Raw genomic sequence first — 12,649 nt, 5'->3', positions numbered from 1 at the left:
TTGTGGTACGGCAATGATCGATTTTCAATTTTAATGACTAAAGTGAGGAGTAAGGTTAATTTTAAGGACTATTTGTGATAAAAACTTTTTTTTTTATAGGGTGTAAATAACAACTCCCATAATAGGATCGTAATATTCGCCACATAACCATATTTGAGGGTTAAGAATGTGTTTTCCAATCAACACTCATTTGAAGCAAGGGATTACAAAAATTCGCTCAATTAAAAATATATGATGAATAATTGTTTAAACAAGGAGTTAGATATGTATATCAATTGCCTCACTTTTAACTATGTGGTATTCAAATATTACGGTGATATTCTTCTTCATTTGTAAGTGAGAGATTTTTGGTTCGATTCTTAACAAATGCGAAGTTGAACTACATTATTATGGCAAGTCCATTGTAAGGTTTAGCCCACTCCTGCACCTCTTTGTGTAGATACTATCGTATGTTAAAAAAAAAAAAAACTATGTGGTATTGAAAACATTAATCTGAAACAAAAATAGACGTGAATTAACCTATTTTGTTGCCATTCTTAATGAGGCAGACAAAGTAGACCTTACGTACATGAATTATTGTGATAAAGTTATGCACGAAGAAGTCCATGCATTGCGTTATAAAGTAATTTTGGCTTTAATAATATTCCATGTACTAGGATTATCTTAAAGTCATCATTAGCATTTGATACTAGGTTCATTGTATTGGGACTCTTTACGGGTTGTTTGCCGTCTCATAGTTTAACGTTAATTATATTGCCAACATTATAAAACAATGCGCGAAAAATATAAGATGATAGAAAGTCCATAAAGATTTCTACTTTTAAGAGAGTTTCAAGCCTAGATTTGTTAGGGCAATTTTTTATTGTTCAAGTAAAAGTAAGATTTTATTATCTTCCGTTCTATTAACACGAGTATTACGTAGGAATCAACAAGGAACAGATTTCCTTTTTTCTTGGTTATTCTCATCCAGGGACGAAGTCAGAAATTTCTTCCAGTAGGGGCAACCGAAAACAACTAAGAAAATCTTATTATAATATGGTTATACGCAATATGATATTAAGGATGGTTTCAAATGATGATGTATCACAATTCCAATGTTACAAAAATTTCAATATAGTAGTGGAAAGTGGCAAAGTAATGAGAAAAATATAAATACATGATAGGCGGGAGAGGTTTTTTTCGGTTTGAATGACAGAACAAAAGCACTATTGCTCATATAATATTTGATATGGAATATAAGTAGAATGAATGTATGCTGGATATTAGATACATATATTTTCTTCAAAGATAATCCGTGTATATTATATAATTGTAATCTGCAACTAAACAAACAAATTACTTGAGTGGGGCATCTGCCCCACTGAGCCTTCATTGGCTCCGTCCATGTTCTCACCTATGAGAATCAACAAGAATTAAGGGCTTATTGTGTTCTAGAGTCTGTTCGCTTTTTCCTATATCATTCTCTGCATCACTTAATATGGAAGCGATTTGCGCACACTTTCTTTTTCTTATGTACTCCATTGTTTATTCCTAACCTTTTGATTGTTTAAATTAAGTACCGAGTAACGAAAATAAATAAGGATGCATGGAAGGAAAAAAAGAAAAAGAAGTGGACGAAAATCAATTCTCTCCCCAATAAAAAGGAGGTTCAGAAGCATGAGTTCTTGTTTATGTTTTCACCAATGTGAAGTACTAAAACAAATTTTGTTCAACTTAGGGCCGATGCTATTTGATAGCAGTATCTCATTCAAACTTAGCATATGATCACATTCATCAGCTAATGAAAAATTATAAATAGTTTACGGAGAATGCTTCTTGGAACTGAAGTTTCCCATGCATTAATAAGTTTAAAAGGTTTCAATTTCCACTGCAAATCATCGCTTCGAAGCAGTTTATCTGATCGAAGCGATTAGCGACTACAACGCTCCTAATGTGGAACTAATGATTATTGGGGGCATTTACCTTATTAAACGACCATGAAATTCACCATTTGCCCTAATATGGGCCTTTATACACCAAAAAATGGGAGGTCTATCAGCTGAGCACTTAACTGTTAGAAAGCAGGAAATTAAGCATTGCCCTTGAACGTTTGTGTTCAAGAGTCTAACATGTCTTGCTCTGCACCTTCTGAAGCTGAAAGGCCATTCACTTCTTCTTTGTCATCCTCCCAGTCGCCGTCTTCCAGTTGAGGACTCTCGGACCTCTTCTCTGACTCTGCCCCTTGCCTTCTCCTGTGTTCTGAAATATTTCACGAAAGCAAACAATTAAAGACCGGGGGCATGTAAAGTCTGGGATAAAGTGAGGCAAGAGAAGTGGAAAACTTACTTTTATTAGTAATTGCATGACGAGTCATGACCAAGAATTCATCCCACTTGAATTTCCTGAGTTCTTGCTTCTCCCCCTCAGAAAGCTCGAAATTTGGTTCCCTCCCACACATGAAAGCAGCCCTGAACACAAATAACAAAACTAACAAAGTTTATGGCTATAATTTATTGCATTCGACACACATAGGTTACCACCCATTTTCCCATTTGGCTTATCAAGTTTCATGTTTTTGAACTTCAGGGGATTGACATGAAGCCTTCAGATTTTCAAAAATAAAAAACCAGAAGTAACATAAAAAAGGACACAGGTAACCACTAAACTGGTTGGAATATACATTTAGGATGGCATGTCCTATCTGATGACCCTGTCTGAAGAACGTGAACGGAAAAAAAACCAGTGTAGCAACAGTAAAACTAAGATTGTTTTATTTGAAGGTGTATCTAACAACTTGATGACGAACCGCTAAAAAGAGAAGGCATTCGGTAGTCGGTAGACAAAAGAAGACTGCAATGGTTTATGTCTTTCATAATTACGCACAACTGAAAGATCTTGTACATGCTGATTTTTCCTTAAAGTGCTCACCCAATATACATTGTTCGTAGTGAAAAAAAAAGTGACCGTACCTGTCATACAAATGAGCAGCCTCTTCTTGGGAACCAACAGTGCCTAAGTGGATTTGTTTCTTGTCAACTTTTATTGCTGCCTGCCACTTCATATTCTTAAAATAGACACCTCTCATTAGACATGGTTCCTGGTTTTGAGCATGCTTTCTGCGATGTCGCTTTCTGCGTTTGATTGGTGGCCCTGCAACTAGCATATTATGTTTTAGAAACGATCAACCTGTGGCACTGGCATAACCTCTCAAGTTAATTGTAATGGATAAACGTATACGTTATCTTTAATACTTCCATTATCAAGATTCAAGACTCAAGAATATGTGTGCAGGAGGTAAATATACAGAATAAATGCAAAATCAAGAATATGCTCTGTGCCAAAATACTTATATAGGCAAATATAGCAAAAGTTGAAAATAACTGCAAACTCAAAAACTTGCATCTTCTCAAGACTACCACTAAGTTCTCATAATGTAAAGACAGAAAATACAAGTTTCAAAAGGATGGCTTCACAAATTTGTACGTCCAATAGTCCAAGACATCCAGCATTCTAATCTATAATATATAATTAGAAATGACAGAAAATTTAATTTAAACAACAAACCTGCCACATCGTGCTGCTCTTTGGATAAGATAGAACCAGATGCAGTTAAGGATCGAGGTTCTGCTTTCACAATGGTATTCTGGTAATAAGTAAAGCATCAGATAGAATGAAACCAAGAAGCCGAGAAATGATTGAAATGAATCCAGAGCTAGTGAATATCCAAAATAGAGCTTTCGATTTCCTACTTATGGTATAGATTTTTCCTTTTTTGGCTGAAGGAAATCATTATATAAGTATTTTACAAGAAAATGCTTTTAGCCTTCTTGATCAAGCAACTACGAACTAAGAGCAAACTTGATCACAAAACCAGGTCTAGGGGCACCAACGTCTCAAATGGTTTACTGCTTACAGAAATCCTATTCTTACATTGAAAGAGATATTGTTATTGTGAAAACGGTTTTCAGGTTTTATAAGGTGATCATTCCATCTTACCATTTTTCTCTTGGTACCCTGCCAAGCTTGCTTTACATGAAAAACCAATATTACATCATCGAGACATCCAGCCGATGGATTTTTGTCCCAAATATATACATGGAATTTTTCTCTTACCATATTTACATATAGGTTAATAAAAAAACATAGTAATCCTGCCTGACGAGTGTCCTAAACAAGCTAATAAAACCTTCAAAGCAAACGGTAACAAATTTAATGTATGTAATTTAATGATTGACTGATCGATAATCTTTTCTTACCCCATCTGGTTGATTTGCATCATTTGAAGGCATGGGATGCACACTGACAGGATTTGTTCGGGTGAAATTTTGAGGTGTGGTTCCATTGTTGGCAACCCTAGGAAGTGGATCTAGAACAGGAGGTATCTCTGCAAAGAAAAAATTCCGTGAATAATTCATTTAAGCATAAAAAAAAACTATTGAAATAGATTCTTAGTCATCAAACCGAAAATTTATCTCAAAGCAGCGACACAACTTAAAATCAAAGAGGATTAGCATGCGAATTGCTAAGAGTAGAAGAACAATACATGATATTCAATAAAAGCAATCAATCATATGGTATAGCACATTTCCACTAATTATTACCACAGCATAGTCCCAATCCCAGTAGTCTGCGCCTTCGTAAGCTCACCATGGTTGATTTCAACTTGATTATTGAAGCACAACACTCACTTGGCGACCTTTTTCATGCATCACCTGTTCCTTGGACAAATTAAGTAGACCTATTATAATTAAAAGTAAATGAATATTACAATTTCAAACAGGGTACGACTTAACAATTAAAATGTCAACAAAAGGATTATATCTGTTACATTGCACAAACACCACATGTACATGTGCGAACAAGTAAATCAAAACACAACGCCAGTAACAGCATTAAAGGACAAAGAATTTCAGAACACACAATTTTTAACGAACATCATCGAAATTTCATAAGCTATGTGAATGCAGAGTAATGGCACTTCTGATGAAACTGCTACAATACCATTTATAAGTTAGAAAGGATAAAAACCACCATGTCATCATACGATCTAAGACTATATTTTTCCGATTTCTATCGCTGCAACAGAGAATTATTCCAACAAAGCCATAAGGAACTCATAACTCTAACCATAACAGGTGCATGAATTTCCCCTGATATTTGCTGAAACACCTTATGTAACTTTGATTAAACTGAGCACTGAGCAGAGAAACAATGCTGTTGTTGCTTGTACAACTGAAAACAGTCTCGAGTTGGATTAGAATCAATAGAGGCAAGCAAAATTCATCCATTACATGACTTCAACATCTCTCTTTCAGGCATCGTTTTGTTCAGAATTGCAGTAATTGTGCAAGGTGACAACAACAAACTCAGTCATAGTTAAGTTGCAAACAGAAAACCAAATCATCCATCATGCAGGACGAATTAAAATCGAAAGAAATCCAAGAAAATTGCCTAAAAATGGATAAAAATTAATAAAAATTCCCAATGTCTGACCTTTGAAAGCTAAGCGAACACAGCAACCTACCACCTTTCATGGAAGTTTCACCACCCAAAAATCAAAAACCAAAAACCAAAATTCAAAAACAAACACATAACATACACTCACACACCAAAATCAAGAACAACCCAAAAACCCCAAACGAAAAAAATAGCCTCCTTTACTCATCAACCCAACTCGCCCATGACCATAAACTCAGTCAAGAAGCCATGAAAACACAACCCATTAGACAAAAAGACGAAAGTAGCCATTGGGAATGAGAAAGCCAGCTCCTTTTTACCTGAGGAGGCAGAAAAGGTGGTGGTTCTTGGAGCTGTAACAGAGGCAGCGGAGAATTAGAGGCAGTAGTAAATTTAATTAAATTCCCCGGAAAAGGATAAAAAAAGGATTGGGATTTTAAAGGAAGGGAAGGTGGTGAGCGAAGAAAGAGAGAGTGTGTGTAATTGTGTATAATTGTATTTGTGTCTCATGCATATACCGCCTTTTGTTTTTATATCCCCATTTTTTTTTATCAATAAATTTTGTTAGATTAGATTTTAGATTAGCTACTGACGAAATTTGAATTCATGCCGTCTTGTAAGGGTTCAACATCTTTCCTGTGATAAAGACCCAATCGCCCCTTTTTTGTTTTGTTTTACGATTGTGTTAAGAGGAGAGGGTGGCGGTGAGACTGGTGGTGGTATTTAGGTGTAAGACTGTAGTAGTAGTAGTAGTTGTAGCAATACTTGTGTGTACTTTAATTTAGGGTTATAATTCCAGTTTTGCCCCTTGGACATTGATTGGTACGATGGTTTGGTACTTATGGTTGGTTAACAATAATATTAGAGATGCTATGAGTTGACCAATATACCCCTTAATAATTTCTGGTTTGGGGTCATGGGTTGATGATGTCTCCAAATCCCAATCATGCTTACGCTTGTCGTTATAAGCTGAAAAAGAGTTTTCTTCTAAAAAATTTCTTCTTATGGGTAATATTTGTTCTAAAAGTTGTTGAAACCTATGTATAACAAAGTGAGAACTATATGATATGTATTTGGTTAATTAAGGTAAGGTGAGGGTGGTGTTATCCACACATCTGTTCTTACTTTTTACACATTTTTCACATTTTTGAACGTCGGATCGAATGAATTGTAGGTATGAGAGGATTAATGTTGGATCCACATGGACAAATAATTGATTTATGTATCTAAAGTAATTTACGCTAAGGACTGTCTTTAACAGAATATATTATTTCTTGTTACGGAACCAAAAAAAGACATCATATGGACTGGATTAAAGGGGCCGGTCATCCTAAAATTAGGATTCATTTATTGTTGCAAATACTCACTTGTAGCATACCATATCTCAATATATTGGCGTAATTTTTCTACCGCGTGTACATTTCCATATTCGATCTAAAGAAGATCAAAGAACAAAAATTAACAAAAATATGTAGAAGATAAAATGAGATATGTGGATAACATCGTCCTTAAATAAAACCCTTAATATGAAGGGTAAAGCCTTCCTTTTAACTTTGACCAATAAACATATATTTTTATTTGTCCTTTTGTATGACTCAGGGTTTTTCTTTCTTTGTCGAAACATTTAGGACACAACAAGGTAAGATATAATCAACAATCATGTTATCCATTTCAATGGACAACATCTTGTTTACTAACATGAAATATGAATGAAAGAATTGAATTTCACCCCATTTTTTAGGCGATCTCATTGTTTATTGACACGTTGAGGAATTAGAACAAAAATGGAGCCCACACGAAATCAAGAATCGGATGCTTAATTAATTAGATCATGAGAGTCTTGTATAGGGTTGGTATTGTGACTCATAACTTTATTGAATAACTTGTACATATTTCTTGCTTTATTCAGAGTATTGTAAGACATGAATTAATAGAGAAAATTGTGAGCCCCAAATCCCAATCTCATTAGATCAATGTTGAAAAATATCTCAAATTTGAACCTCCTATGACTTGTAATGAAAAAGTTGAAAGACGCTATGTCACTAAGGTCACTTATCTAATACATTATGCCTTGTTTGTTGTTTAGGGCTGGATTGAATTGATTAACTCACTAAACACAATACAGGTTGACGTAATAGATGGATGTTAACTTTCAAATACGGCTCAAATTGACGATAAAAGATGGATTAATGCTTATTCATTTTAATCCTATCAAAGTGGAGTGATAAGCTTTCTTTGTGATTACAAACACCAAACAAGTCCTTAGCATGGAGAATAGAAGGGGATCTACCCCAACAACAACCTTATATTCTTAAAAAATAGATGATGAGTGGTGACGTTTGCAATCGTATGCCATTCATTTTTCTCTCATAAACCTTTGCCCAAGAACGTTGAAGTAAAAATTGAACAATAAAGGGTAATCCCGTCATCCCAACAGAAAGTCCGAGTGCCGTGCTCATGAGATAACGCAACAGTGCGAGGGGCAAGGGGGTAAATCAGTAATAAGGGAGAGCGAAGGGCGGACAAAAGTGGGGTTAGAAAATTACTGTTAGTGTTGGGTTGGTTGGCTGGCAGCTAGCGATGGCCACCGACGAAACGGTGATTTGGGGGGGGGGGGGGGGGGGGGGGGGGACGGCCTGCCAAATAAGAAAGTAGATAATGTCCTGCCAACCACACCCCTAATTCCAAACTTCTACAAATCAATTTTTTTTTAAGAACCAAAAAGGTATACCGTAAAATCTCTCTAAAGTCATAAAAAATTTCGATTCCAACTTGTAACTAGTTATTATATTGAAATAAATTTTATATTGTAATAAGTTATTTTTCTTGGTTTTGTCTCAAGGAAACACGTTTCAACATGATTAAAAGTGTCAATGAATACGAAGATATGAAAAGAAAAAAAAAAACACTTTGTGCTCAAGGAATCCTATTTAGAAAATAAAACATTCATTAAGGATAAATAAGTCAATAAATAATTATTTTTAACTAGAACTCCATTAAGTAATAACCTTCCTAAAATTATAAAATTAGTTTGGTCCAAACGGTATAATTTTAGAGAAATTTTACTGTATTTTATGCCTAATTATTGCCATAATGAGTAATCAATGTGTTTAACAAACCAACATATTGTTGCACATGACTTGGTTCTCCCTTGAACTTGGTGGCGATCATCAACATTGTTAAAGGAAAAATGACTTGCATGAAATATGAGCATTAAAGTGGTGGTATCTTGAATGAATTATGAGACAATTTATGGAAAAAAAATAAAACACATCACGACACGACAAGTGATAGATTTGGAACACCATCTCATGTAACTCTCTAAACGTGACATTATGAGATAATTCGTGGAAGAGTTGATAAACGTATTTGGTGAAACTACAATTTCTTCCCATAACAATGCTCTTGGAGTTGGAGAACCTTAGTTACTAACGTCCCTCTCAATAAAGTTTTCCATTGAAGTTAGATAAAATACTAAAGAAGAATTTATACAGCATGTATGGTACATCACAACGATGATATTTTGTGTCATGCGTAGAGATGTGTAAATTTTATATTCAAATTTCTTTATTTTATTGGCATGAAACGCCACATAACGATAAACTCGTACTATGTAAGTTGTGACTTGGTTTAGTATGTACTCGACTTCCTTTTTTTAAGGTATTTTTACAAGGTCAAAATGAAGCATTTGGGCCCGACTTACCTAGTTGTCATTTATTACTTCTTTGAGGTTTTTCATCAAACATCGTGCTCCAATATTAACATGCTCATTAATAACTTTATATTTGAGTATGTGCAATTGCATAGACCAACTCTATTGTGACTCCGTAAGTGATTCCGAATAACTTTTACTAAAAATAACTAACAAAGGACTCGATCACACATGTTAGCCAACTACTTATTAGTGTCAAATTAAAAGGATTAAGATAAAAATTAGGCCAAACTACACTAATTCAAATGTTGCCCACAATGTACTAAAAAAATATGAATGAGGTTCCTGGGGATCCTCAAATCATATATGTTCATCGTACATCGTACGACTAGAAAATTTAAATACTTTTATTTAAAATTAAATATGAATAGTACCCAATGAAAATTAAACGTACAATGTACAATAAACGAACACAATTTAAAAATTCTTAGAATTCTCACAAAGAAAATCAGTAGAGAATCCTCGTTCAAAAAATATCAGTTGAGTCACTCTAGTACTTGAGCATTTTCAACTTTGCATTGTTCATAGATGCCCAGGTGGCGAATTTTGGTCCTTTGCGTGTTGTGGCCCACTCTATCTCGGACGCATGAAATCACATACCACATATAACATGATAGCCACATATTGGCCGTCCGATAGCATGGCTGCGATTAGAGTCTAGTCAAATCATATGCAAGTTTTCAGCAAACAAAACAAGATCTCCGATCGTCTGAATCTTTCATGATGTGATGATCATAGAGGTAAGCTAGCATTGGAATGTGGAGTAAAATTATCTCCTCTCGTTTTTTTTTCCTTTTTTTCTCTTATCTCCTATTTGAATGATCACGATTAAATCACGTTAAAATCTTATATTAATTTTATATAAAAAGAAAAAGACAAAAAATATAATGTGAGAGGAGATGAGAGAAGGGGATGAAAAGATGAAAGAAGAGAATTCCAATCCTTGGAAAGTAGGCGTAGTCGGCACTTTACATACAAGGTTTTGATATGGAACAGTAATAGATTGCATTCGCTCTTATGTACGCATATTTTGTTAGGTGAGACGTGTCCAACAATATAAGAAACATAGACTGTTACAATTACTAGCAAGATAATCAATTATTTGTGACAAATCTTTACGTTCAAACTATAAGAAATTGACCACGTGTTTAGGATTGGTGTATATGAATTGGATCACTAGTTTTAATGTACGTGGAGCAAGAATGAACAACTTCCAAAATCATGATCCAAGTTGAAGTTAGAAGACGAACAATTTCCTTAATTGAATTTATGTGTGGAAAAAGGACTCTCAGTAGGGGAGTGATTTATACACTTTTTTTCACCTTCTGTACACTCCCTCTTATTTTGGTTCTTAATTTTCATTGTTGTACGACTCAATTCCCACATATGATATAGCTGGCTAACTTCGCTAATGCCTTTTATCGAGCATAATGATGCAAATCGGGCTTTAATGACTTCTAATGTGCAACGTCAAGCAGTTTTGCTTTCTCAGTCTGAAAAGTGTATAGTTGGAAGGAGTTGACCCGTTTCATCTTGAATTGGTTGCTTTGTTCAATCCCATCGCTAAAAAGAAGAGAGTAGAACAAGTGAAAGTGTGTGTGCATAAATAATTTCTGTTTAAGAAACAGCCGCCAAGCATGAAATTGGGTTTCTCTTTATTATCCAAAAATAGTTGGGCTTTTTTAATTTTATGTCAGATAATTGGTCCATTGATAATACGATGTTGATGCGGGTACCCGATTAAAAAACCCAGCCCACCAACTTTCACACTATAAAATACTGCCATGCCGCAGTCTAACCGAAGGTTGCAGAAGCCAAACGACTCAGAGAGGAAATTAGGGTTAGGGTTTTTTCTATCGTCAGTGCATAATCAGCTAAGCAGAGTAATCGCGACAATGATTTACGACGTCAACTCACCACTCTTCCGATCCTTCCTCAGCCAGAAGGGCGGCTCCTCCGACAAGAGGTTTCCCTTTTCCTCAATCTCTCTCTCTCTGTCTATCTATGCTTTTAGGGTTTATCTTTCTTGTTCCTTTCGTGTGAAATTGGGGCTTTTTGTTTTGATTTTGGCATTCTTATTTTGTTGAAATCAAATTGATGAAAAGACTACGATTTGTTGTTGATAATTTGGGGTTTCAATCAACCCAAGGAATAAGAAATTTTGTTCAATTTCATACCTTCTGTTCCTTCTTCTGTGGGTGCTTCTTTTTAGCTGTCCCAGCTGAGTGTGCTCGACTTTGTATGTCAATTGTGTGTTCTATAAAAAAAAATATTTGTTTTTGTGTTATATCTGTGGATGGGGAGTTGATGATTCATTCATGGGTTTTCCTTAGCAGTCTTGTTTCGTCGAACTTTAGCATCGGCTGGCATTACTAAACTCAATTTCACATTTGGGTTAATTATAACACTTGGTTTTATTCATAAAGTATACACAATCTGTCGAGTGCAAGGTTTTATGTATACAAGGAGCATTTACGCTGTGTGACGGTTACATTTCTGATGGGTTGCTAGTTGTTAAGGTGCAGCTCTCCTTTGTTCTTTTCGCTCATATAGTCGCCCAACATTACCTGTTGAGAGTCAAGTGTCAACTATGCCATTAGCTTTGACACAAACTTGTTCGTTAACTGCACTAGTGTATCTCATTTTACTTAATTGGAGCTGTCTTGAATAATCCTCTTTGGATGCTATTAAACTTTATTATGTTAATTTTTGGAAGGGTGTATTATCTAATAAGAAATAAAGGGGTGTAAATTTCTTGATGAATGCTTCTGAAGGGTGTAACGGCTTTCAGTAACGTGGCTCCCCTTTCATATAGTTATTTTTTGTGTTCCTTCAGTTCTTGCTGTGCTCCTTGAAACTTTAACATGTAGAATTGCATAGGCTATTATGCTCTGTCAGTTCCTTTTCTATTCGGTGCACTACCTTTTACCATGTTTCTTTTTTCCTTTCCTGTTGTGGCAATGGGTTTGTTTTCATGAGATGCGGCCTAACATATCTTTTTTATTTTGTTGGAACTACAGGAAGTTGGAAGAGCAGAAGCCCAAGGAGAATCGACCAAAGGCCAGTGAGAATAAGCCTGTTATGAATGAGTGACAACAGATTGATATATTAAGCTATGGTTTGGTTTAGGATCCTTTGTGATGTTAAGTAGATGAGTACTATGTGTTTAAGACAAGCTTATCGCTATGTATTGGCTTTTCAGTAACTTCGTGAGCTACGATTTACTGTCCTAATGTACTTTTGACCGTCGGAATTATAATTTACACTTGTTTGTTTTGAAATGATGTTGTCGAGCCTTATGTTGACTGCCTTGTCCTGCATTTGTGCTTTTGTTATCTTGGTTGAGAATGTAACTGGATTTATAAAGGATGTAGGTCTTAACTACATCGGTTGTTGTGGTATCTCAAACCAATAATGTGATTGATTTGAAATACTGCCACAATGGTGTACACCATTGGTTTGAGAACATACGTTAATAAGAATCGAATGGTCTATGTTTAT

The 12,649-nt window shown here is 35.2% G+C and overlaps 2 protein-coding genes across 7 annotated transcripts; one reads left to right on the top strand and one right to left on the bottom strand.

The window, feature by feature from the left end:
• Positions 1-1,812: 1,812 nt before the first annotated feature.
• On the bottom strand, positions 1,813-5,923 carry LOC126587794 (ethylene-responsive transcription factor-like protein At4g13040). 6 transcript variants are annotated; one of them, XM_050252866.1, is made up of 7 exons: positions 5,757-5,923; positions 4,581-4,691; positions 4,236-4,363; positions 3,544-3,622; positions 2,949-3,135; positions 2,326-2,447; positions 1,813-2,238 (listed from the first exon to the last, which is right to left on the bottom strand). In XM_050252866.1, exons 2-7 carry the CDS (start codon positions 4,627-4,629, stop codon positions 2,096-2,098), a joined length of 708 nt encoding a protein of 235 aa, XP_050108823.1. In that variant the 5' UTR covers positions 4,630-4,691; positions 5,757-5,923; the 3' UTR covers positions 1,813-2,095. The 6 variants fall into 6 exon arrangements, with proteins under 6 accessions (XP_050108823.1, XP_050108828.1, XP_050108824.1 ...); XM_050252871.1 differs by having other exon boundaries at positions 2,949-3,129; XM_050252867.1 differs by having other exon boundaries at positions 4,581-4,717; positions 5,757-5,919.
• A 5,008-nt stretch (positions 5,924-10,931) lies between these two features.
• Positions 10,932-12,429, top strand: LOC126588012 (wound-induced basic protein-like). The gene is made up of 2 exons (XM_050253136.1): positions 10,932-11,114; positions 12,169-12,429. Exons 1-2 carry the CDS (start codon positions 10,933-10,935, stop codon positions 12,239-12,241), a joined length of 255 nt encoding a protein of 84 aa, XP_050109093.1. The 5' UTR covers position 10,932; the 3' UTR covers positions 12,242-12,429.
• Positions 12,430-12,649: the final 220 nt, after the last annotated feature.

The sequence above is a fragment of the Malus sylvestris genome, chromosome 10 (assembly GCF_916048215.2).
Source record: "Malus sylvestris chromosome 10, drMalSylv7.2, whole genome shotgun sequence".
NCBI classification, from domain to species: Eukaryota; Viridiplantae; Streptophyta; class Magnoliopsida; order Rosales; family Rosaceae; genus Malus; species Malus sylvestris.
This window is presented reverse-complemented; position numbering and strand designations above follow the sequence as displayed.

Coding starts and splice junctions, on each gene's coding strand:
- LOC126587794 (XM_050252866.1), bottom strand. CDS start 4,629: ATGGTGAGCTTACGAAGGCGCAGACTACTGGGATTGGGACTATGCTGT. Junction 4,364..4,580: donor GGGATTGGGACTATGCTGTG/GTAATAATTAGT, acceptor TTTTCTTTGCAG/AGATACCTCCTGTTCTAGAT. Junction 2,239..2,325: donor TCATGCAATTACTAATAAAA/GTAAGTTTTCCA, acceptor GAAATATTTCAG/AACACAGGAGAAGGCAAGGG.
- LOC126588012 (XM_050253136.1), top strand. CDS start 10,933: ATGCCGCAGTCTAACCGAAGGTTGCAGAAGCCAAACGACTCAGAGAGG. Junction 11,115..12,168: donor GGCGGCTCCTCCGACAAGAG/GTTTCCCTTTTC, acceptor TTGGAACTACAG/GAAGTTGGAAGAGCAGAAGC.